Source organism: Cygnus atratus, chromosome 1 (assembly GCF_013377495.2).
Source record: "Cygnus atratus isolate AKBS03 ecotype Queensland, Australia chromosome 1, CAtr_DNAZoo_HiC_assembly, whole genome shotgun sequence".
Lineage (NCBI taxonomy): Eukaryota > Metazoa > Chordata > Aves > Anseriformes > Anatidae > Cygnus > Cygnus atratus.
The window spans coordinates 152,402,507-152,429,729 of NC_066362.1; the positions used below are offsets into that span (position 1 = coordinate 152,402,507).

Consider the following 27,223-nt stretch of genomic DNA (forward strand, 5'->3'; position numbering starts at 1 on the left):
TTGTGGATGTTGCTCTCGCCCTTTTGCTGTGCTCTGCTGAGAAGAGCCTGGCTTTGCCGTCCATCTAGCTCCCTTTAGGCCGCAAAGCCTCCAGCTCCACCAAGGTCCTTTCAGTTGCCTCTCCTCCAGGATGTCCAAACCCCTCTTCCCTCAGCCTCTCCTCCTGAGTGGCCCTTCATGGGCTCCCTCCTGTTTGTCTGTGTCTCATTTGTCCCAGGGCCCACACCTGGGCACAGCCCCACCACCTGCTGTAAAGGTGAGGTGACCCTGTCCCTGGGCCTGCTTGTTGCACTGCTGCCACCACAGCACAGAGGCAGCTGGCCGTGTTTGTGGCACAGGCCTACTGCCGACCCCATTCAGTGGCATGTAAAATAGTGCCCAGGGCCTCTTTGGAAGAGCTGCACTTGGGCAGTTGTGCCCTCAAGCCTGGTCTGTGGGGTTGTCCCAGCCCAACACAGAGACTTTGCTTTTACTTTGGTTCTTGCCCACTCCTTTTTCCAGACTGCCGAAGACCCTCTAAGGGGCAGTCCTACCACTTGCTTAAAGTTAAAATAAAAGGCTTCCACTTGTCTCCCTTTATCCAAACTGCCAGACATCTCTGCCAGTCATCTCAGTCTTGTTTCCTTGCCTTCCTCATTTCCTTCAACATCTTGAACTCTAGCATCTCACAGCTCCTTCAGTCAGGGCTGCCATTGACTGACTGTTCATTCTTGCTCAGGAGTCCAGCAAAACATCTCCCCTAGTTAGCTTGTTCAGTACTTGCATCAAAAAGATTGTCTTCCATGCACTCCAGAAATCTATATTGCTTGTGCCCCATGATGTGGTCCTCTCAGTAGATGCTGGCATGGTTAAGGTCCTCCATGAGAATCAGAAATAATTTGAGAATTCCTTCTGTTGTTTAAAAAAAATTTTGTCCATGGTCTCTCTCCTTGACCAGGCACCACCATGACATGCCTCCATTCTGGCTTCCTCTCTGACCCTGATCAATTAGCTCACAGTGAGACTGTTACCCATGGACATGACCATTATTTCTTCTTTCCTCCCCAAGCCATTTTTTAAATAAAAAGATGATGGTTGCTGTGCTTTGCATGTGTCTCTTGTCAGAGTTTGCTAGGCAACTTTTGATCTCATCTACTCAGGGGCCTCAGACAGAAGGCATTTTTCTGATAGCCTTGGCATGAGCGAGGCAACAAGCTGCCAGAAGAGCAGAGAGGCATTTATGAGCATGCACAAAAGCAGACTTTTAAGCACTTAGAGCACATGCAGGGATTAGTACTGTGGCTGGGAATCACATTTTCAGACGCAGGTATCTATGTTCAGCTTGAGGCAACTAAAATTTTAATGCTTGGAAAGTATAGTACACTCCTGTGCTAAGGACACTTCAGAACACCTGACACTGTGAAGCTGTATAATGAAATAAGAACAAAGTCTCTTGCTCATTAAGTCTATGGATTCTAGCCGGGTAAAAAAGAAAAGAAGGCAGAACAGGTTGCAGTCATGGTGTCATGATAACCACAGACAACCAAATCAAGAAGATGGATAAATCTGTGTGGGTTTGAGATGGGAGGAGGACATCTCTGCATGACCAATCTTACAACCTTCTATGACAAAATGACTGGCTACATGGACAAAGAGAGAAAAGCGGGTGTAATACACTGTGACTTTAGAAGGCATGGCATTTTAATCTGGAAGCAGAGAAAATATGGACTATAAGAATAGAATATTAAATGGGTTGAAAACTGTTTGGACAGCTGACCTTGAAGGATAGTTACCCATGGCTCAATGCCTGGTTGGTAGCTGGTAACAAGTGGAGAACCCCAGGATTTAATACTGTGGCCAATTTTATTCAGCATTTTCTTCATCAACCTCAGTGATGACACAGAATGAACCCTCAGCAAATTTTCCAATGACACTAAACTAGAGGTATGTGACTGGCAGACCTTCAATCCAGAGGCACCATGAGAAACCCAAGGACCGGGCCAACAGGAACTCCAGAAAGTTCAGCAAGAAGAAGTGAGAAGTTGTGCAGTGGGAGCAGGATAACCCCGTGTACCTGCCTGGCTAGGGGGTGACAGGCTGCAGAGCTTGGCTACTGAAACGTGCCTGGGACTTCGGTGGGTAGCAGCCTGAATGAGGGCCAGCAACGGAAGAGCCTGCTCTCGCTGAAAACAAGGCTGCAAACTGAACACTAGACTACATTAGGAGGAGCGTGCCCAGAAAACTAAGGAGGTTATTGTTCCCTTATGCTCAGCCCTGGTGGGGGTCACATCTGGAGTAGCATGTTCAGCTTCAGCCACCTACTTCCAGAGAGGTATTGAGAAACTGGAGAGGGCTCAGTCAAGTGCTTCAAAGATGTGAGAAAGCTTTTGACGCTGCTGCACGAAAAAAAATAAATCAAAAGAAATATGCTACTGTGGAAACCTACCTTCATCTACCAGGCAGCTGGTAGAATGGGCATGGTTTCACTATTTTCAGTAACAACTTGAGTAGTGTAAGAGTGATTAGATTTACAGCATGTTCAGAGCTCTGTAATTTGGAGGGAGATGCAAAGACATTCTCAAATTGAATAGATCATTAGATATGAAAATAAAAGAACAATATCACATATGAAACAGAGACATAGAGGCAGAAACAGCTGAAAATGCACTAGCAGTAGGTTGAAGTGAACAGGTGCCACCAGTGCAGTGTTATTACAAAAAAGACAAAGCTTATTCTAGAAATATATCAGAAGAAGCATCATACAGTATAACATAGGAAGTAATTGCACAGTTCTATGTTGCACTTATAAGAACTCAGTTGAAATATCCAGTTTTGGGAACCAGAAATAAGAAAAGATTGGTCAGAGTACACAAATTTACAGCAAGATCAGTAACATGTTCAGGCAACTCCTGATAGAAAAAAGATGAAGGATATCTCATCACTTTCACTAAAAAGGGAAAATCTATAGGAGACATTGAAAACATTTAAATATGCAGAGTAATGTTTTATAGGAGAGGGTTACAGATTTCTTGTTTTCTTCCTATATGGGGTCATGGACAACAAAATCTATCACATTTGCTGAAAACAGCATTGACGTTAAATTATTAGAAAATCTAGAACAGACATTAGAGGGACCAGAGATATCTCTGGGCAGTCACTACAATGGGTTAAAGAAACTTCCAATATAGTCATTTGGAAAGGTTTCATCATGCTTGGGATAGAGGGACCGAAGTAGATGGCAACAGCTCTTCCAGCTCAACACCTCTGTTATCCCAGAATACGCCCCAACAAATGATTCCAGATGGAGGTATTAGTCTCCCCTGTCAGTTATATTTGCTAGTAGAAGAAAAAAGACAATTCAATAAATGCTCTGCCTCTCTCAAGGAATCAGGCTTGATACCACAGATTTACTACATGCCGTGCCAGTAACATTTCTAAGCATTTCCAGAATTCTGGATCTTAAAAGGTCAGTGACAAATCAGTTGGGAACGTCATGTATGTAACTTGCCCGTTTACAAGGTACCACAAGTCCTCTTTTCTAGAACATCAAGAGTCTAAAAAAGGCCCACAGCAGCCCCTTGTGAAACCCCAGGCAAGAGTTCTTTGAGCTGACCTCAGAAACCACTGCTTTGTGCCACTGTCCCTCAGTAGGCCTTGTTTGCTTCACTAGCATTTCCTCAGAACCCTTCCTTCACTTATCAGCTCCTGGACTACACTGGAAAAGAGCCTCCTTACCTCCAGCTCCAGCTGCAGTGTGCCACAACCAGCTCGCAGAGATGTCCTCTGCGACTACCTGGTCTTCAGTGCTCAGAGAGATGTTTTAAATTTGCACAAATACATTATTATTATTATTTTTTTACCCCAGTCAGTATGGCAGGAGGCTGCTTGCCAAGACCATATGGCCTGGAAAGGTGACCCTGTGGGTCTGTTCTCTCTTGGCAGCACTGAGAGAGCTCAGAGCTTCAACAGTGACAGGAAGGGAGGTCTCCCGGAGACCTCTTTGACCCACTGGGTGTACTTATGGCAAAGCGTCGTCACTCTTCCTACAGGGGACATCACCCTTGGGGGGGTGTGAGCCACACAGTGGTCTGCCATTTGACACCAATTACACCAGTATGGAGACGTGGACATAGGAAGAAGTGACACCTGCTGACCAGGGACTGAGATGGCCATCACAGGATAACAGCCAGCCACTCTTTCTGCTAGTGTCTGTCAAGTCAAATCAAGTGCTACTAAGAGGTTGCTCAGTATGTGAATTCCCACCAGCTACAAAATCAAGCACGTGTGTGAAGGGAATGGAAAAATGCAGCCTTTGAAAGGCACCAAACTAAGGATCAACCCATAAAACCATATATTAGGTTTGCAAAGCCACAGTTCAATCTCAGATAGCAAAAGTCCAGTCTTACAGTGACTCAGGTCCAGTTCTGCTTTACCTGAGTCAAGACATTTGGAGGTTGGAAGGCAAAGTTAGAACTAATTGTTTCAGTTCAGCTCTCATTAGTAATTAATAATATTCTATATTTGCTAAGAAGAAAGAAATTTGTTAGACAAGATGGCAGCCAACAGATACTGTTACAGTAAAACCTGTACTGGATCAACAACACTGATTATGATGTTGTAAAGTCTGGACAATTGTTCTGTGTACATCAAGTGGATTCTTCAATACTCCACTCAACAAAATATACTTTCGTTATTTCTGTGCTGCAGTTGTGACTAGGGATTCAGATTCTAAACACAGAACTTTTAAAATAATGAAAAGTAGATGCATACTCTGTAATTTTGAATAATTAAATGTTTACTCTTCTACTGTGATAGAGATTTTTAATTGAAATATGATGTGGCATATATCATTGTCTTCAGCCTATCTAGTCCACGAATACCTAAAAAAAGATACTGCAAGACAGCAAGTTCAGTGACCCATTTATCTTCTGTTCTACCGCCTACAGCAGTTGTTCCATAACTGTCCTTCAAGGAAAGCTTGTAAGGATGTAAGGAGAGCTTCAAGATATCCGCGTAACAGCTTTATGGGCCTATTAAATAAAGGGATAAGTGTTTCTTCTGCATTACTGCTGGCTCTGGGCTCTTACAGCATCCATCTGGAATGCAAAGACCTCAGGACAGGATAAAGCCTTCGTGGCTATTCCACGCTCATGAGGGACAACTGCAAGTTAGTCACAAGGCGTGAATGTATAGATCAACACATGGGCTAACACGTGAGCTACCAATTGTAGAGCCTTTTCCTATCCAGTGTATCTCTTTTTGTATTTGAGGCAGAACATGGCCACTCCCAGATTTCAATTCTCATGCATATTTCACTCCATTTTTTTCCCTACTGCAGTATTTGTGCCATTTATCTTGTCCTATATTCACTTTCCTTTTTTTCCTACTTTTGGGAAAAGCATCTAATATCCCTGTAGCATTAGTTTTTCTTTGTTAATGTCAAAAAATGTTAATCCGTGAAGACTTGCTTCCTAGATAATGTTAATTCAGCTGCCAGTTTTATAATAGGATTATGCTTTCCAGGATTTAAAAATCCCACTTGTTAGCTACAAAACAGACTTCTACTAACAGCTATAAAATCTAATTTAATCCCTATTGGCATTAACTAAATAGCTGAGGTATAATTTCTGTCTAGCTACACTTAACACCCTGCTATTGCCATAAATATATAAAATTCCCTCTGAAGTTATAAAAGAAACTGTTCAGTAGGATAAACAGGGTCTCATGAGTCCAATCATATGCTATCTCCAAGGCATAACAAATGTTGTTTACATATTGTAAGGATTTTGCGGACAGTTTATTTAAATAGATTCACCCATGTTTACATGCATTAATTTGCCCTTTTTCTCAAGAAAATGCATACTAAATTATGATCTAAATTTAATCTATTTAAAAATAATTGGTTAATGAATGGAAGATTGGGTCCCTGTGGAATCAAAGTTTTAAATGTAACCAAATAACCTGACTAAGCTGGAAGAGAATACCAATTTGTTCAACATAGCCCTTCATAATGCACAATTGTATTGTGAAACCTTAGAAGATGAAGTTATCTCAAGCTTGGCATAGGAGCAGCTATTCTGAGGCAATCTCATAAGATACTGTAAAAAGTAAGGAGGAAAGAATGAGCTGGCAATGTTTTATAATGATCCTAAAATAACAGCCATGATCGTCCCAACCATTTGCTCCCAAACGAGGAACAACACCAGGATTTACGATCTTCTGGAGCCCAGTGATCAGAAATGAAGACAAATATTTGCAGTTCTTTTCCCCCAGCCTTGAAGAGACAGTAACTGGGAAGTACATTGTTCTGGAGAGGGTAGTCCTAATGCACTGCTGTGAAAAAAAGACTGCAAAAAGTGCTATTACAATGATACACGGTAGATGTATCAAGTTATGCAGCCATTTAGGAGTTGAAACAGAAATCTCAGAGCAACCAAGCTCCTTTAAAGACAGAAATCACAGTCAAACACAGAAAACAGTAGGATTTTATTTATCCTTTCAGAAATGATGCAAAGTGCTAATAAGACTCCACAGTCAACTTATCACTTTGTTTATTGATAAACAAGAAGCGAGATCATAAACTCCCTTCTGGCACTCGTAGCCAAAAGAAAAGATGGGCAACCTCAGCAGATCAGCTTACAGTAACATTCAAATGTTTAGACGGCTGGATTTGCAAATTTGTGCATTTGTCCTGGGAGACCGAAATACAATCAACTTCAATAGACTTCGGCCAACACACTTAGGTGTGCTAACAACCACACATTCACCATACGTACATGAAAAGCACTGCTGAAACAGCAGTTTTTGAATGCTGCTAGATGAAAGACTTATGTGAAACAATGAAAAAAAAGGCATGGTTTTTGCTCCTTTGCAAAAGAATTCCCTGGTGGGAAGCCCAAGATGTGGGCATGGCAATGTGCAACCCAGGGGCTTTCTTGCCCCTGGAGCCTGTCACACGCAGTGCTGTGCAGGTTTAGGTGTGAGTAAACAAATGCTTGCACTTCCCTACTGTTCTGTCCCCACTTGTTATGGTTTTTTATGACAAGGACTAGAAAAATCTCAAGAACTGAGTATCATTTGTTGTATCGTGGTATGTTAGTGTACAGTGTATTCATGGTTCTGGATGCTCTCCAGTTCCAGTAAGTCAGAGGTATGGTCTCATAGCTATTTCACGTGCCAGCCCGTGCCATGGAAGTGCATTCTTTTGCAGTATAAAACCTTCTTTAATGCAAAGCCTACTCACAATTCAGAGAAGAAAGTCATTCACAGAATATTTAAAAAACAGGGCTTTAAGCAATTGTAATCCATGTGTTGTGTTCTGTTGAACAGAGATACATTACTCCACTCGAAACTGAAGGGATGTCATGGCATATGCTTAGTACATGGTGGAAATAAAAGGCTGTTTTTAGGTGGTTCTCTGCTTATTTTGGGAGTAGACTGTCCTGCAATTAGCAAAACACAAGTGCATACCAGAGCAGCAACCCCTGGCTTTGATTTCACAGAACATTTGAGGAATCATCAACAGCTGATAGAAAGGGGCTAAATTTTGAAAGTTGCTTAGGAAACGAGAAATGTGACAAGGCTAACCAGAAGCACACAGGGATACTGGGGAAGCTTAGGAGGTGGGAAGACCTTTACGTTGATGTGTAGCAGTGTACACTAGGAAGAAGCTCAAAGTCCTGAAGGGTTTAATCCTGAATTACTCATTTAGACTCAAATGTCCTTATTCATTGAGAAATATTATCTGAATAAGGACTGCCTCAACTGTGACTGTAGAGATAATAGCAGAAAAATTTTACAAAGAGGGCAAGTGCTATGTTCTCTATGTCTCCTACCACTTTCTGATCCATGTCACTGTTAATGGAGTCTGTGAGTTTCCTCATGCTTGGCTTGCCTGTCTGTTTTCAGACTGTGGCCCTGGAAGAATAAGCAGGGTAGACTACTGGTTACAAGCACCATGGGGTCTTAGGTTCAAGACCAGTCTTCAGGATTAATTGCAAGAGAAACTTGGACAAACAAGTCTATTGCTCTGCTCATGGCCAACAAATATGATGTAGAGCAAATGCTGAGTGCTGAGAATGCTGTTGACTGCAGTCTGGGCAGTACCTTTATGTTTTCCTCACCTCCAGCACCATTGCAGCCCTGTCAACATAACCTTATGCATGGATCTGCATACAAACAAAAGTCTGCCCAAATTTTATCCGATGGAGTTCCATGTTACACATGTATACACAACTTTTTGTACCGGCTTGATTTTCAGTAGCACACTTGAAAACCGATGGCTCCCTTCGAACAGCGCTAGATGCTCACTGGCTGTGCAGGCAGGTCCCTCCTCTTACGAAGACACAGAAAATTCTGCAAAACCATCCAGAAATGCTACAGAAATATGTAGCAGTACACGAGCTCCAGCCCTGCAATTAGCTATCCTTCAGTACCCAGGTGTGCTGCTGTGCCTGAAGACCCAGTACCGTACACGTGAAGACTTAAAGTGCCATGAATTCCAAGTCCATGCAAGCACTGTGTACTCTAAAACATTTTCCCAGGTCTCTTAATAAATCCCTGCCTGAAATTCCTGTTAGTACTGAGCCAAGACATTTTCCCTATGTTTCTAGACACCACTGTGTCAGCAGTAATAGTTATATCAGAACGTGTCCAAGTCAGACTTGGTTGGATACGTCTGAATCAGTGGAAAAGAAATAACTGGCAATTCAAAGGCTCAGCTCGAAGAGACACAGGCACTATTGAGCTCATTAAGAAGAAAATTGCTGAATATTGTGATCGTACTTATGAATCCTCATATCTTTATATAAGGAAGATGATTGGCTTGTAGAATAAAACAATAGGAACAAGAATTTTATTGTCAAGCTACCACTCAGGAGTGGCAGTTCTTCCAGGACCATGGTGGGATTAATAAGGGCGTGAAAACACTTTACAACTTCCATAAAAATGTATATTCATCAGAACTCTTCAAGGATCAAAAAGGCCTTGCAGAGTTTCACTGTACAGTTCAGCTTCCCTACTATAAACCAGAGAGACTTCTGGACTCCCCAATTCCTACAGAAGAAATTTCCCATGCTACTGAGACTTTTAATAATGGCAAGCCACCAGGGAAAGCAGCATTCCCATTTTAATTTTGTGCATCTTTTGAAGACAAGTCACCCTACTATGCGCCTGTGTACATTTAATCATTCTCTACACACTTTATCAGCAAGCCTTCTCCCTGTAGGAAGAATACAATTAGGTACAGTACTAATTTATTATAAATAAAGCAAAGACCTGGTAAAATAACCTAGTTATCAATGTTTCATGCAACTGTGCCTATGAATTACTAGCTAACATTCTCGCTATGAGCCTAGAGAAATACCTGCGGCACTGCTAAATCCTAACCAACTTGGCTTTATTAAAAAAAAAAAAAAAAAAGATTATCATTGCATAACACAGGAAAACTGTTGATTTTAATTGAAGCAGCTAGAGATTTATGGAAACTAACTGCAGCTTTTTTCCACTGATACGGTAAAAGCCTTCAATAAGATCAATAAGGAAACACATTTCGCTAAGGAAAGCCTAGGATTTTTTTTTTGTGTATCATGCTGACCCACGTTATGTATTTATCTCCACCCTCAAATTTAGTTGAAGTGTTATTTTGCATGCAAGAGCCTCTTTTCATCAGTGATAAGGAATAAAAAGGTCAGAAGGCCTCAGATTAGGGGGAAAATGGTAGGCAAGGATGCTCTCTCTCCGGCGTGCTGTTTGTTCTGACCCCAGGATCAGATCGCTGGCGCGATGGAGGAGGCATTCTCATGGGGAGAAATCTCCATAAAATCAGCGTGCATGCGGATGATCTGCTCTTAACTGTAATGAACCCAGAGTCATCTCTTACATATGCGTTATTCATAACAGAACAGTCTGAAGAGTGGTCAGGCTTTAATCCTATTTTTAAAAACAGATGATTCAAAAGAATTAATTGTTTTTCTTTCCTTTTTTTTTTTCTTCCATGGCACAGCACAGCGATGATCTTTTAAGTGGCTGCTACAAGATATTAACTGGGAGCAAATTTACGCTATGACCCTAAGAGGCCGTGTTGCAGATAAGCCAAAATAGGTCCGTCCCTACCCATCTTACCAGCCAAACTGAGCTTCCCCTCACTGCCGAGGGCTGCAGGGAGAGCAGAAAGGCTCAGGGACCGCTGCTTGCCCTCTGAAGGCAGGGATGAGAGGAAAGGATGGAGCTGAGGCTTCCTCTTCCCCAGCTTCTGATGCTCAAGTGCTGGTGGAGAGAGCAGCTTCCTTCAAAAAGAGACAAAGTGAAACGATCATGACTCACAGCAGAAAGGGCTGGAGAGCTTAAACCCTCATCAGTCCCCTATCAGCCCTGAATATTAACAACGTTCATTGGATGAAGGAGAACTCTTCAGTTCCAGAGGAACAGCAACAACTTCATAATTGTAACTGAAGTGCTTCATGTTGGAGGACTCCGCAGCAGTTTCCCAGCCGTATGTATACTTCAAGGGATTGCTTTTACACCTCTGATATAAAAAAACATGAGCAATATAACTTTTTGCATGCCATTTTTTTAATGAGAAAAAGTGATAAATAAATGCTTGTTCATGGATGGTAGGATTTAATTCCCTGGCATGAAATTTAGCAGGGCAATTAGGCCTAACACCACTACTGGGGTAGCATCCTGGCAAATATGACTAAAAACTAACATTGAGAGGAAAGCTATTTATTAAGTGATAAGGCCAGAGGCTGCTAAACTATGACCCAGAGGCTGGAGGAAGGGAGGCCTCTGGGGAGCAGAAGACATGCACAGGCCAAAAGGGATCTGGACGGGGACTCCTGCTACAAGATGAGGAAGAACTGAGCACAGGAGGTTACAAAGAAAATGCTTTAATCAAAGGAGGGTATTTTCCTGATGGCTGCTCCCTGATCATTGAACTGCTCAGGATGCCACTGTCTCAATACAAGCAAAGACTCACATATGGCTTTACTTTCTGTGCAGATAATCAAGCTTTTGATACCCGATAGGGGTATCAGGTGTGGAGAAATAACCTGAACCCTGCAGCCCAGGAACAGAAAAAACACCACAGCTCCCAGTGCTGCTGAAACCATTAGTTTTTCTTTCCTGCAACACCTTTCTACCTGATGACGTGGAATAGGCTCTCGGCTAAATACACATTCTTGGGGCTCTGGGATGCCTCAAAAATGTATTTGCAGGGACCATGAGATCAAGACTGATGTTTAAACTGGTCTCATCGCTTTGAGCAGAAGGACAGAGAGAGCTATTGCCTTGTTAAGGCAAAAACAGGTTTGATATTACAGACACATTGCAGTTCAACATATTCAGACCAGAACCCTTCACTTCTCATTTGGAAATGACTTTTCATTTTAAAACTTATTTGCTCTACAGTATTTTACAGAAGCTGAAATTGGAATGAAGTTTTCTGGATTTTACATAAAATAAGTATTTTGACTGACTTTAAGTAATTATTTTGTAAAAACAATTCTCTCACAGTGAAAATTGGGCATGGTGGGGAAACATGGGGTTTTGTTTTGATTCCTAAGCATAACACTGGCATTCCCCAGTGAAAGAAAAGTGAATTGTAGCCCCTTAAAAATTTTCCTGAGATGATTTTCAAGGGTTATTTTTGGCAGAACGGACTGTGCCCTGGCTGGCATGAAGGAGCACAAGAAATAGTAAGAGTAAGCCTATGGAGTAAGGCTCTGTATATCTCAGTTATTCAACTGACCTCAGTGAAGATAAAGCCACTAATAGCATTGGTCTGGAGGTATCAAAATGCTCCAAAACCTGTCAACAGCTCAGAAAGAGCCATAAACAGTCAAGTAGCAGCTCCAACTGGTCTCTTTCTAGGCTGACCCGGCAGCTGACATTCCCTGGATGCTCTGAAGAAGAGCAGCACTGAAGACAGGATCCTACTGAAAAAAATGCTGGTCTAGAAAACAGTCATGTAAGGGTGGCAACCTGAACCCTGCAGAACTAACAAGGAAAGCTTGGCTTACTCTGCCTTTGGAAAATTAAAGCACTGGCATGGAAATCTTCCTTTCTCCAGCAGGAAGAGGAAACTTTTCCACTAGATAATAGGTTCACCTGGCATGGAAGCACGGTGAGTAAGGCAGCTCTGCAGAGAAAGCTACACCAGGGACTGCTGACTTGGCTGAGAGCCCTCGAGATATTTTCTCACAGCTCAGCTGCTACACAGAGACCTTTCAATGGCATAACATACGACTCGATCTACTGGCTTATATGACTTGGTCAAGTACCTGATGCAGCCATCTATTTTGTCTTTTTCTTTATTTAACTAAAATAGAAGAATATTCAGGCCTTCTCCTGCAAAGAACTAAAATGGGTATCTACCATTTTGTACCATTTTGCAATAAGTCTCTACAGTATGATGCACGTGCAATATATCAACACTGCAATCTGTATTATCTCTAATAGTTTTAGGATTTCTATTTGAACTGCCCAATAATATTGCCCACTCAACCATTTCTTTAAAATGGACAGCAACACTGGAGAAAGCTTATGCATACATTAGTGGGGATGAGCTCCTTTATTCAGCTGTGAACAATAGCTCAGGGATAGTAATTTCCTTTTAGCAGTATTCAAGTCCTACCCCCCCAAACTCTCAACCAAAAAACAGCTATATCTTGTAGAAATTCCCAACATCCTACAGAGCCAGACACCTGGGAAGGCAGCTGACAGCCCACACCATGTGATGTTATGCATCTGAACCTCTAAAATCACTGTACGGAGCCCCAGCCAGGATGCGAAGCCAACATGGGCTAAGTTTAGCAAGGTTAAAGCTAACTTTGTAAAAGAAGGCCAAAGTTTTCAGCAACACTGGGGTATTTTCTTATCAAGTTCCTTAGTCCAAATTTTTGAAGACCTCCTTACAGCCCTGTCTAGTCTCAAAGGCGTTGCAAATGTCCCTCATGCTCTACTCAGAGCAGATCAACTCTCACACTCCTTCCAGGCTTCCACTACTCTGCACACTATGACTTTGCTTTTTAGCCATTTCTTCACCTTGTTTACCCTTAAAAGCTGAGAATTTTTCTCTTTGGGAACTTCTTGTTGCAAGATGCAAGGGTTTCTCCTGCTTGGACTTAATGCAAGTGAAGGTCTGTGTAAGCAGAGAAATTTGATGCAAGATACTGTGAATCTTCAACCAGGTTCTGATTTTTGAAAAACCCAACATTTCAGCAGCGAGAAAATCCATAAGTAGAATTTTTATTGATATAAAACATGGCAATAAATAGCAAAATTCATCAGTACTATTTGTTGTAAGAATAACGAATTAAAGGGCAAACTCAACATTGCCATGGTTTCTGATGTTTTTTTTTCCCCTCAGTTTCAGATGACCCATTTGCAATGGGCCAGTGAATACTGTACTTCAGTGCATATTCTTGACATATCTTTCACACAAAGTCACCAAACACCTCAAAAACATTAATAAATTAAGCAGCAAGAGCAGTAATAATTTCAGCTTTACATTCACAGAACCTAATTCTCAAAGTTTTCCTGAGTATCTGTGGCAGATCTAAAAATGAAATTCGATCTTCCAATCAGTTTGAATTACACTTTGCTACTAGATCATGCAATCACACCAACTAATTCAGGTTGGAAGGGACATCAGGAGACCACCCTGTCCATCCTCCTGCTCAAAGCAGGGCTAACTTCAGCTCTATACCAGGCTGCTTAGGGCCTCATCTAGCCAATGTGTGAAAACCCACACATGTGAAGGGAGGAGGCAACTCTGCTCTGGAAAACCTCTTCCAGTGTTTGACTGCCTGCAGAGGGAAAAACATTTTCCCTGATCTCCCCAGTTTGGTGTCATCATAAACGTGGTGAGAGTGCACTCCCTCCCATCAATGAGGTTGTTAATGAAGAACATAGACAGCACTGGTCCCATAATGGGCAATGCAAAATACATGCAACATGCACCACCTATGTACAGCCAAACTGCCACCCACTCTACAGTCCTTCCACCCAGTCCATTTCTTCTCAGGATAACTAACTACCAGGATATTATGGCAGACCATGTCAAAAGCCTTGCTAAAGTCAAGGTAGACATCCATTTCTCTCTAATACTCAAAGATGCTACTTCATTTATTCAGAGAAAGCAATCATGTTTGTTAGGCCATGATTTGTTCCTGATCAGTCCATTCTGGCTATGGCCTTGGGCACTCTGAAATACCTTCCATGAGAACCAGCACCATCACTTTCCCAACCACTACTGTGAGGCTGATGGGCCTTTGTTTCCTCCTTCCTACCCTTTCTGAAGATGGCTGCAGCATTATTTGCCTTTCTCCAGGCATCAGGAACCTCCCCCAGTCATCATGGCCTTTCAAAGATGAGAGACAGCAGCTTCAGGATGACACTAGCCAGATCGCTCAGCAGCCTCCAGTGCGGCCTGTCTGGTCCCATGGACCAGCCTATTTAAATAGACACTGACTTCATCCTCTTCTACTGTGGCTACTTCCTCCTTCCCCAAATTATGCTTCTAGGAAATGCTTGGGAGCAGACTCACAGTAAAGACGAAGGTTTCACAGAGGAGTGGGTTCATACTACCCTAGTCTGTCTTCTCCTTTTTGCTGCTGATAAACTCGTGGTAGCCATTCTTGTTGATCTGCTCAAGCCTCACCAGTTTAGATCCCAGCCAAGCTTTGACCTTCCTCCTTCTGGCCCTACGTGCCCATACAGCTCTTCTGTGTTACTCTTTGGTAGTCTGCCTCCACTTCTACCTCCTGTCTGCTTCTTGTTTGCATTTAAGCTCAGTCAGGGGCTCAGCTGTCATCTCCAGTTTGTATTACATAATTTTCTCCTAATTTTTTTGAAATCTTATACCCAGTGGCACAACTCTCCTTCACTTCAACAGAGCTAGAATTTTAACACCCTTTAGAAACTGCTACTATCAACTTTGTCAACTTGATCATAGAAATTTTGGTTTGCTGTCATCCTATATAACAAATAGATGCCTCTGCTTTAAATGATTTGTTTTATACAATTAAGCTGAACATGAAAATGCAATATTTTAACACGCAATTGTGTCTTGTGTCATCTAACAGCAGCAGCCTCCCAGATATGAACTAAACAATACTAATTCACTGTGACAGCAAATATAATTATAGTCTCCCACACAGAATTTTAGCAACTGGAAAATGTTTTCCAACTGTCTTCAACAGTATCCATGAACATTCAGCTATGCTATTTTCACTTTTCAGAACTAAAATAAATATATGAAAACTCTGTGAACTTTTTCTTTCTGACATACATGTAAAGACCTGAAATTTAAAGAGAGCACTATTAAATAGAGTCCTTCTGGAAAGCATTAAATCCCCCCAAAAAAACAGAAAACAATAAAATTTCATACACATTTTTGAGATTACATGGGAAAATTTTCAAACCTATTTTCATAACTTCCTGGACAACACATTCATACTCAAACCCTAAACAGCACTTGCTGTTGTTTGAGGCACTGTAAAATGAACAGGAAAACTTATAAATATGAAGATGATGTTATGGCAAACTGATGTTCCAGTTCAGAAATATTTTTCACTATGAAACATTCAAACCAGTTTCTGATATACATGCTTTAAGATGTGAAACATTTTAAAAGGGAAATGGTTACTTTGACATATTCAAAACAAAAATTGCTAGCAAGCATATCTGAACGCATGTTTCGTTCATTCTCTCTTTCAAAAATGAACATCAACAAAAACTTAGCACTGGTACACATGTACATCCATTTCTCACTCTGCTCTCTTTGCCTGCTTTCGTGTGGCTCCTTCAATCTAAAATGCGCTCCAACTGCTGGTGCACTTGGGTTCTAACTTCTCCTTCCTTCAGAAACACCCCTACTGGCATTTCTTCTGAAAATCTCAACAAGTCAATCTTTCTAAACACCCAAGAGCTCAAGCCCAAACCCATAATCTTTTGCTCACAATCTGAAGATGCTTTTGTTTCAACAACAAAATCCCAACTTGGTGACTGAACTAACTCCACAAAGCCTATCACTATGTCTTTACTTTGTGTATCTTAAGATTTATCTCTGTCTCTCTGGTTGCCACTTCCCCAAGGCAAAGGTGATGTTTTTCCACACATTCTGTTTAACGCTGATTGTATTGCACAGATCATTTTTAATTACCTTTCTGTTCAGAGCCACGCCATCTTCACAGTCCAGCACCGCACAATCGACATTTAGTGATGGGATTTTTTGTATCTTCTTTTCGTCATCCGCAGGTACGTACAGCACAGCTCGCCTGGGAACGTACTTGTGAGATGATGCAACGTGGTAACTGAGCTTGGGAACGCCAGCTGACAGAGGAGAATTCAGCCTGTGAAGGATATGGGTGAAATCAGACTCTTGGCTACAATGCTTTAAAGAATACTTGACTATATTTTAAAAAAGAAACTTTCTTATATAAATAGGAGCAGTTTGGTTTTATTTCTCAGGAAGAGCTCAGGTAGGGAGATATCAGTATTACAGTTAATTACAGTATAAAGCCCCCAAATCACTATGTTCAACAGAAGTTGCAAACTTTAACACCCAGAACTGAAGAAATGCCAGGTCTGAGGTTATCCATGTAGCCTTAATTACACTGCCTGTTCTGTGCACTGTGACAAATATTAAATACAGAAGGGCTTTTGGTTTTCACTCCCACTCTGTCACCGGACTCTTCTATAGGTTGGAGGCTGTGCTGGGAACAGATCAGGGCTGCTTTAGCAAGGAGGCTGCTATCTGCCACGTGTGCTCCAGAAGCTGGATGGCATGCTGTGAATGAAGCAGGGGTGTTGGTTAAAACAAACACCGTTTTGCAAGGTTGGTTTTGCAACCTTAGCATTATTTCAACAAACGTATTTGCATGCAAATTTTAAATAAGCAAAATGGTTGGAGAGGGAAACAAGAGAACAGCCAGGAATGAAAACCCCACATGATGTGGAACCTCACTAATCCCAACGTGTCCTCTCTGAAGCCTTCAGGCTTTCAGACCCACAGCACAGCCCTTGATTGACAGAGCTCCTAAGCTCACCAGCATCATCAGCAGGCTGTTGGCCACAGCAGCTTTTAGCATTTATAAACACTTTGTGCACCGCACTTGGGTGCAGGTGCGAGCCTGTGGCACCACGGGGCTTGAGTGGGTTGCCTCATTATGGTCCAGAGGCGCCAGGTTTGCTGTGGTCTCCATCCTGCACTGGTGGTTCCTGGAGAGGGAGCAGCCAATCCACCTCAGATGCGGGGCTGGTGGGCCGGGAGGCAGTGGGGCTGCCAGGGGAGGCTGCCCTCGAGTGCAGTAGGGAGCTCGCCTTGGTCCATAATTACAGGCACAGGGAAATAAATAGCAGCCGGTGACACTGTGTTTCTTGGCCTTCCAAAAAAAGCCCTTGCCTGTTCCTGTTCCCACCCATTTCATGGTGTAGCCCCCAGGCCTATTCTGCTACATCAAAAATGAGGACAAAATAATACAATTTGCCTTTGCATCCAGAGCACAAGTCACTTACACCACAAAATAATCCCACCATATAACACCATTACGCATTATCATGTATATTATTCAGCACTTTGAATAATGCAAAGCTTTTCTAGCACCGCACTGAATATGTCATTATCACATCATGTCAGGGACCCATGCGTTCTCCTATGCCCCTCAATAATATTTCCCAAGTTGCTACATTTGGATGACACAAGGCTCCATGCACGCATGGGTTTCCTTCGAAGTGAACATGACTAACCCTCTCAGACGCCTGGAAATGAGTTCAGTCAATCGAAATCGGAGCCAACGTGATGCACTGCTGACAGACCACTATGATACTTGCTTTTCTAAGCTAACCCCACCAAAGCATCCTTAGGCCTGGCACCCTGAAAGCTGAATATCAGTCTTGGGTTAAAAATTTGAAGGCAGTTTTTATCACATTTTATCTTGGTAAACTAAGCAGCAGAAAAGGACAATTATTCAACCGTCTCCTCTGCCAGGTCCCTGCATGTCCTGTGTGGACCCATTTTATGAGCCCACAAAAAACCAAACACCAACTTCTTTTTGTAGTATGTCTGGTAATGCTTAATTCAGCCTAAGCAATGGGGCAGCTTTGCTGATAAAGAGAAACGACGCACTATTTGTTACAAAGAGCAGTGCTAACCTTGCTAATAAATCCTCATCTCCAACTGCAGCAGCTCCAAGACTTGGGCAGTGGAGGTCCTGACACTCAATACCAGGAGCCCTGCGCTGAGTCTCTCCTAAGCACCATCCTTGCCCCTCTACCACAAAGCACTTCACGTCCCCTGCCTTGTGTTGAAGTGGGGACGATAACACAACTTGAAGCAACTCAAGTGGCTGCTAGTTAAATCCACTTAATCCCATTTTCTTGTAGCAGCACTCTTTGGGAGAGCAAGGAGGAGGTGGAAGAGTGGTTTATCTCAAATGGAAAGAGGAGGGTCTTTCTTCAGTGTGACACAGAGGTCAGTAAAGAAGTCCACAGTCCTTCACTAAACATATATGAGGGGACAAAAGTGATTAGTTTCCATTCTTTTTCTCTGATGGCTTCAACCCTGTAGTGCTGGAAGCACAAAGGAGCCAAAGAGCTTAGTCCATTAATAGTTAACTCCGGCCTACACACAAGCAGCCCCCGGAGCACCCTTACTGTCTGCCTCCCACCAGCCCCTCAACCCGCCCAGACTTGATGGAAGTGGCTAAAACCATCATCTCAGAGCACACCAAGGGGACTTATCTCCTGTCGCACACACGTCCCAGGATTTCTTCAAGGGCTGAAGCCAGTTTCTCCTTCACCGCTGCAAGCCCTGCGAAGGCCACTCTGATTTGAGCACCACACACAGCAGCGTAGAGCGTCACGTACATGAAATCCTCAGTGCCCACAGAGCAGGTTCAGTCAGGTGTCACCTTTAAGGTCTGCGATCTTCTGTTTAGATGGGGCAGCAGTGTGGCCTCACCTCAAGAAGTGGTAGGTTTAATCCACGATGCTACCACCTGGTGACCGCAGGTATCTCCTTCTCAGCTTTGTAGCCCCATGGGCCCAAAATGCAGGATTCTCAAGACACAGATTATTATAAAAATATGCCATTTTGTCAAATTATTAGTCTTAGGAAACATTTTAACAAGTCAAAGAAGTACTAATTTTTTCAAGAGGTGTGGCCAAAAATGAAGAGTACGGGAGGAATTGCTGTCAGCTGTCCAACACAGCATCTTCTTTCGAAACAAAGAGCTCTAGAAATGCGAGTGTAAAACAAGGCTCTTCATCAAGGATATGTAGTTGTGACTGCAATAAATATTTTCAGGTGCTATTATTTTGCCAAGTATGCTTTTAAAACCCTGTTCTCGCTGCACATATATAGTCATATTTTGTGTTCTACAATGAATGAATTGCAGAGTAAGAAGCACCTGTATTAAGAAGTCTATTTGCCCATGGACCTTTTGGAAACTGAGAGTTGCAAAACCCAGCATACTAACAGTTAGCTATTCTGGTAGCAAACACTATCAGGATTATCTTGACTTCTTCCGTTATTTTGAAAGAGTGAAAACATCCCCAGTGTGGTTACTTTTTTTTTCTTTTTGGGGGGAGGGGGGAGGTCGGGGAACAGCACTGCAATCTCAGTTATATCATTAACCCCATGCTGTAAAGAGGAAGAAAATCTTGCATATGTTTCCTGACTGCAAGTATTTTAATGATTCAAACTAAGCTTGACTGTGCCTAAAACTAAACATGGACATAAGCCAAGTGAATTTGCTAAGACAACGTTTCTTCCTTTAAGCACTGCAAGTTAAAATGAGGACTAGGCTATTGGGTAATGCTCATTAAATTGTTTTACTGCAGCTTTTCATTCACAGCATCCAGCAGCATGCTGCATGTTTGTGGGTCTTGGAAATGAAAGTAAATTTCTTCAGCAAACAGAGCACTCTACTAAAGTCTTCATCAAATATGTAAAAGTAGCTAGCAAATTAAAGTTACTTTTGATCCTCTGAGAACAGTTTCACCTAAGAGCAAACAGCTCATCCTCAGGAAGGAGAAAACAAAACTGTTCTGATTACTAAGAGGCATTGCACTTTGCAATGGCAGCCATACAGTGGGACAGCAACCAGCGAAACTACTGAAAATTACAGAGATTTCCCTGATGCATACTGCATTTTCACATTCCAGCATTGCTCGTGCTCACACATTTACTGAACTGTACGCACCTGTGCCGTCTCGTTGGAGCCAACAACTTATAGCTCAGGAAGTAAAGTACTCCCATCAGTTATCTTCAGGATCAGCACTTTAACTTGAGCCTCTGCTCTATGTTTGTTTGCTAGATCGAGTCGTCCTAGAAGAGACCCTACACCATCACGTGCCCAACACATGGAAAAATATCCATCGCTTGATAGTCCAAATCTCTACTTCTACCACCCTTGGCACAGTGCTGGCAAAAAGTTTCTAAAGATCATACTTAGGCATTTGAAAGAAAACCATGAAAAAAGCACGAAAAACTCCACACTGTGCATTTTTGAGCTGTAACTGGTAAGTAAACACAATCCCAGATATCCAGCAGGGTAGCGTGGCAGAAGGACAGAATTGACCCAAAATCTAAGACCCCACTGAACACAACACGGTTAATGTTTCAAAATCTCCTCCAAGCTAATTGTCTGATTTGTGAAAAAATAAAAATAAAGATAAGAAATTAAATATAACGGCTTTACTATGTCTGATTTACTAGGGAGTAGCTCCCAAACATGCACAAATAATTGACCAAAGACAAAGGCAAGTTGCGGGAAATTACAAAGCACCCCAATTTGCATAGTAATTCCTTCTAATTAAGGAAAGAAGCTAGAAGTTGTTTGTTATAAACATCAGCAGGCCTTGTGCAAATACGACCAGCTCACAACCGAGCTAAGCATTCGTCAAATCAAAGCGACTTTCCCGAGAGTTTTATTGGTACAGCTGCAGCGCATGCATTTTATCACACATGCTAATAATCCTGGTTATGGCACTAACATTTTAATCATTTGTTCTGTGGGCTTGTTTCTCAAACAATTAGCACTAATGAATGGCCAAAATACCTCGGATCATATATGTCTAATTGCAGTCAAGAGCAGTTATTGTCTGCATGTACATTTCAATTCACCTCTGGGGATAATGTTTGTTAATTGTATTTCTTTATATAGCAAGTGAAAAAAGGCTGTTCACTCCAAAAGGGACTAAGTGTTCTCTTCTTTCCCTTTGTTCCCACAAGAAGCTAAAGTCACTTCAAGAGGCACTTAATCCCATCATCCATGGTTACAATTGCCTTACAGCATCAATCAAAAAGAATCTGAAGTAAAATGATGCAGCTATATTGTGTAATTAAAAGCAATTCAGGTAGTTATTGCTTGGGGCATTTTCCAGGTCCAAATACTTCAAATGGCACCGCAGGGATTCTAAATACTGTAGTGTTTTAAATTTGGTCAACGACAATATCTCACAGAGAAAGGGGAGGAATATGCAAAAAAAAATCTCCTAGTGTGTATTGTAAAGCAGAAGAAAAGAGGAGGAACAGCTAACGTTTGAAGTGACAAAATCTACAAGTCTCCATATAAAAGGGAAATAAAAATATCAAGAAGAGAGAAAAGGGGAGGAAAAAGAAAAGGACCGCACTTTTTAAAGAAAAACAAATTCCCCGCAAGTGTTGAAAAGTTAACATGTAAAAAAATGCTAACGTTTTCTCGGGCGGAAAACAAAAGATGGTTTCACCAGCTTTGCGGCCAGAATACAGGGCTCCGAAAGCCTAGCGCTTTCCTACGGGAAAGAAATTCAAGGTAAACTGGTAAGTTCTGCTTTTTTTTTGGAAAAAAAAAAAAAAGGCTTATGTTAAAAGAGAAGACATATGATATTTACTTCTGTATAAAGCCAGAACTTCGCTAAGGTGCTTTACCCAACAACTGCCACTAACAGTGATCCAATTATGCTAAAATAAAAACTGTGGCTTTTCAACATATCAAACACTCTGCTTTACATTTTGATTTCTTCCTTTGTTCCAAAACCACTAAGGTCATTTCCCTGATGCTCCAAAGAAAAGAAAAAAAAAAAAAAAAAAGAAAGAAAATTGAGAAATCCTTCAAACCTAATAATCCACTTTCTCCCTCCTTAACGGCAAGGCAGCAGCCCCTTGCTCAGGCAGACAGGGGCGAGCAGGTCTCGTGGTTTAGGGCTTTTGAAAAGCAGCTTTGCTGATGAGTCAAAGTGCCTTGAAAGAGGCATTGTCTGCTTTTAAAGTCCCCAACAAGGCCGATATGATCTCACAGCGATGTACCGCCGAGATTAATGCCCCTGAAGCTGATGGAGTTATACAGGTGTGAGATGCCAGGAGCCAAGACGGGAGCGGGATCCCCTCTCTCAGGTCTCGAGAAAGTGAAAGAATAAACCTGGGCATTTGTACAAAGTCATGAGGGATCCAGTGATGGGGACGGGGGGCAGAGAAGCACGGAGAAACCCTCAGCAAAGGACAAGTCGTGCCCTCCGCAATGCGTGCTCCAGCTCTCGGAAGGGGCCGACTGGGTCGGGGAGTGGCTGCTGCTGGAGAGCCCAGAGCACGGAGCAGGGCAGAGGGGACTTCCCAGGGACCCCGGGTCAGCGCTCGCTCCAGCTGGCAGGACACAGCCTTATACCCCAAAACCAGAGACAAATGACACGGGGAGGGAGAGCCCGTCTGATAAAAAAAGAACACAACTGTGACACGGAGAAGAGTCAGCAGAGGAAAGCAGTGCAGTGCTTAAACGAACACTGAATACTGCTGCAAAAGTTGCTGGCGAGTTGTTTTAGGGAAAAATGTGTGTCTTCAGCTGCTACTTATAATTTTTCCTATCTCCAGTAAACCAATGTAAGCCCTGTAACTGGAAACCAGAGCCTTTCTGGGGCACAGATTGAGCGCAAACCAGTAACTTACTGACAAAGGCTTAAAATCACGGACCCCTAAGCCATAAAATGATGAAAGGCTATCACAGGTTAAATAGTTAACCAAACTTTCTCCTCCCACCAGCACTAAACATTAAAAAAAATATAAAAAATGACCTTTTATTTACCCCACTGTGTTCTTTCAACCACATTTGACCCCGTTGTTTTGGTTCACTCAGAGCTCCACCATGGCTTGAATTGCTGTGACTGGAGATGGGGCTTTTCTTTTCAGTTCAGAATAGCCAAAGTGGGGGGGGGGGGAGGACAGGGAGGACCTGTATCAGCTTCTCCGATTACTAGAGTCTGGCATTTTCATAGCAGCAAAAATAGTTTGGGCTTAAGGAAGATGCGAGTGTGACCGTTCTTCGATTTAATAGGGAAATTTAAGAAAGAGATTTAAATAATGGGTCAGGGCCACGAGGACTGCTTGCTCCGCATGGCAACAGGCTGCTCGTAGCGGAAAGCCCGTCTGTGCCTGCGTGCGTTTGCCATCACCCAAGGTTAACTGGTGTCCTGTCTTGGGGAGCTCGAACACACGTGATGATGCCCTGTGCACGGCCTGCTCCCCTCCTCACGGCGCGGCAGCCTCGGGGCGGCCTGTCACGCCAACATGGCACGGCTGGGCCATGCCGCCGGCCCCGCTTCGCTCTGGGCATCAGCCAAGTTCCTGACACCTATCGCTGCCCCGCAAGACCCAAACCTCGGACAGACCATGGAAAAATTATGTGTTTGTCCGCAACACATTCGCCAGGCCTCGCTCACCGAAGGAAGGTGTAACCAAGATAACAATTCACTTCCCTGTTTTCCTACAGATAAGAGACATTTTGAAGTTTTAATTTCTGTAGGTACATTTTAAGTGGTTTCATATATTTAATTAATGTTATTTCTCTCTCTCTCTCTCTTTTTAATCCACATTTTTAATAAACCGCCACACTCTAAAGAGATTTTTGAAAATTTTGTTTAGCCATATGATGTCCTGACAGAAGCTTGTGTATTACGTATTTTTTACAGAGTTGCAACTACCAGCTGCAAAATAAAATTACAGCAATTTTTAGATAACAAAAAGATCCCACAGTAAAACCGAAGATTCAGTACTACGTCAAAAGGCTCAGAAAGGAGTGCACATAAAATTGCTCTTTTGAACATGTGCATTGCAAAGTAAAAATAGATTACTTTGGATGCATGGCATTGATTTATGATTTGTTTTGGTTTATCACTGTTGTGTACAAAGCAAAGTGCACCAAGTGTGCTCAGGGCTGTGCAACACCAAGGAAAATGCATGTCGTCTGAGGCCGAGCATCCTCCAGTTTAGGACAATCACCAACAAGCTGTAAGAGGGCACACGATGTAGAATTTTTCCTTAGGAAGTAAATACAAAAAAAAGTGCAAATCAATAATGATGGCACCTTTATAGAATCAGACAGGTAGCCTCTGCAGAAAAGTTGAATCTTGAGGAGGTGCTCACTTTGTACAGTCACCACCAAAACACTTTTGCCTCTAAGGGAAACAATTTGAACTCTCCACTCCAGCCCATCCTGGGCCACTTTTTTTGTCACTAGTTCTGTCACAACGCTTCCACATGCACACGTTGTGCACCCAGCCGCGTCCCTATACACACACACACACACACACACAAATTGATAAAAACATTTGGACAGAATTTGTTTCTCCCTGGATATGCTTCTCCCCACTTTTCTCCACTGTTTCCCTCTCTTCCCCCGTGCCGCCGCTGACCCAACCGTGTGCATGTGTGGAAAGTGCTGCGTGGCCAAGAGCAAGATCAGGATTCAAGAATTAAGTGCTAATTACTATGATTACTGTCTGAGGCCCAAACAGCTAAAGCCTCCAAACAGTAAAGGACTTGCTAACGAATTCCATGTAAAATAAGAAATATGTGCTTGACAAAATCAACCTCAATGAAGCCCAGCACCTGCCTGGTCAGTGATGGTGCAGCTGCTCATGCCAAAGCCTGTGCAGGTCAGAAATGCGTATATGCACAGTGTGAGATAAAAGGAAAATCTGACCAGCCCTAAAGTTAGTTCTGATTCATGATGTAGTTACAGTAAAACTATGCTGAAGATGTGCCTGCTAATATTTAAATGAAGTAAAGTAATAAAGAAAAATGAGTATCGATATACTGGTGGGGAGGAAGTCATAGGAAGGAAGAAAATTTCCCCTCGCTTTGTGACTTTCAGGATTTCTGATGTTTTATTACCAGTTTTATTCTAATTTCTGTTGTGGTGGGGAGATTTTGCAAAATGAGGTTTCCTTTGTAGTTCTGAGATTTTTTTGCTAAATGGGCCATATTTTATGTTGGCTTGCAATTTACGGCATTCCACACTTGCCAAACACCAACAGCTCAGTGATTCCTGTACAGTTACTTAGAAGTGTATGCAAATTACGCTACTAAATAAAGCGCAGACATTTTTACTACTTAGGGAAAACAAAACAATATTGCAGTCTTCTCTGCACTCTAAGATCGCTCCTGAAAACCTGCTCAAGCATGTGCTTCACCCAGAGAAATCAAAAGGACTAGGCAAACACCTACAATTAACCATGTGCTTAAGTGCCTGCAGGACTGGGGATTAATTCGGGATTCTGAAACTCTTCCATTTCCCTGTGTTCTTAGGCTACACGTAGACCAGCCTCCTATTTTCATTTTTTTTTGGCACAGAGACTTTGCAAAATTGAGACTCAGAAGCTTGCACATGCAATCCAGCTGGTGAACATCTTTTTAAGGCACTTGTTTTCAAATGGGGAAATAAACTGCATATTATTTTCAGAGTACTATGAGAAGCAAAAATATGATTTATGTTTAGCCAAGCATTGCAGATTGAAGAACTATTTTCTATTAAAGTGAACTTATTTAGAATGATTTCTGTGCCAAGGAGCTGAGCAGTGAAGAAAAATTCAGCAAGCAATTAGTAAATATGAAATTGCTGAAGAACAGTCTGTGTAACCATAATTCTAAAACACATCGGAATTACATCCAAAAGAAAAAGGTAATTACATCAAAGCTGGTGTAGTATGACAGGAGAAAGAACGAAAACACGCTGCTGTTAGTTCAACAGCAAATGTAGCTATACTAATTGGAAAACAATCACTGTCTGTTTTTGGATATCAGTGTGGTGCAAATTTTAAAATATTTCCAAAACAGACTATAAAGAAGAACGCTTGTAAATATTGCAGTGTTCCAGGCAATACTTTAGAAATGTCTACAGGCAGAAATACTACACTGCAGTACGGCTCAGGATGGCACAAACAAGCATCTGTGTTTATTTTTTAACTAGTCAGATTTATAAGAGCAATGAAATCCCTACATAAGCATTTTATATTGACCTGATATGGACTTACTGTTTTAACCAGCTTTTTAACTAACTCCACAAGTTAATAAAGGCAACTACATGAATCCTTACGGCCTATACATTAAGATAAGAAAAACATTCATTAAGCAATATCCAGACTGTTTTAATTACAGAAATATCACTCTTATTTGTAGTATAATGTTCGTTAAGTACAGTATAACATTTTCTTAAAATGCCCCAGAGGCAGTTAAACTCTTGATTAGCTATAAAAAAAAAAAAAATCTCGCTTAACTTCAATCACGGGAGTTAAAGTCTACTGCAATCAATGAAATTCCAGTACTTTTAATCATACAAAAATGTCATATGTAAATCTTATTAACCATGAAAACATTATATAAGATCAAATGAATTTTCTATGCCTCTATCACTATTAAATTTAAACAAAATGTGGGAATCTTTCTATGACAGTTATGGTAGCAGTAATAATAAGCCCAGCCCTATTGTCTTTGAGAGCGAAACCAGCTGAAAAACAGATCTTATTTTATTAATTTCAAAAGATAGCAGAGGTGGCCCAAAAATTCTGACTTCTAGGTTTTCATGCCTTTAATTATGTCTCTGTTCGATTAGCTAAAGTTAAAACGTACAAAATTAGTAGCAGCAGTGGGACTAAGTAACCTCATGAAGATTGCAAAACTTCCTCGATCTCCAGTAAATAAACACCTGGCAAAGCCTTATTATCCAATGTCTTTCCTTGTTCTTCCGTGTATTTTTGTATGCTACAAGAATTAAAATCATTACTGTTTTTGTACAGATTACGATGAAAAATCAACACATACATTTTTTTCAGTATTTATCCCACATCTGCCCATTAATCTGCGTGCCTCTAGAAAAAGCCATTCATTCTATATTTGCTAACAACATCAAGAATTTAAAAAATCAAGAACAAAGTGATGTCACATTGTGAGACTGGATTAAAAAACTCAACACCTTTAAAATGCATGATG

At 41.8% G+C, this 27,223-nt stretch overlaps 1 protein-coding gene across 2 annotated transcripts in view; it reads right to left on the reverse strand.

Moving 5' to 3' along the window:
- The window catches only part of CLYBL (citramalyl-CoA lyase), a 159,916-nt gene that overhangs the window by 60,854 nt on the left and 71,839 nt on the right, over window positions 1-27,223 (reverse strand). For both annotated transcript variants that reach the window (XM_050713816.1, XM_035557127.2), the window contains exon 2: window positions 16,145-16,334. In XM_050713816.1, coding sequence (XP_050569773.1) covers window positions 16,145-16,334 — 190 coding nt within the window. The remainder of the gene's footprint in view (window positions 1-16,144; window positions 16,335-27,223) is intronic.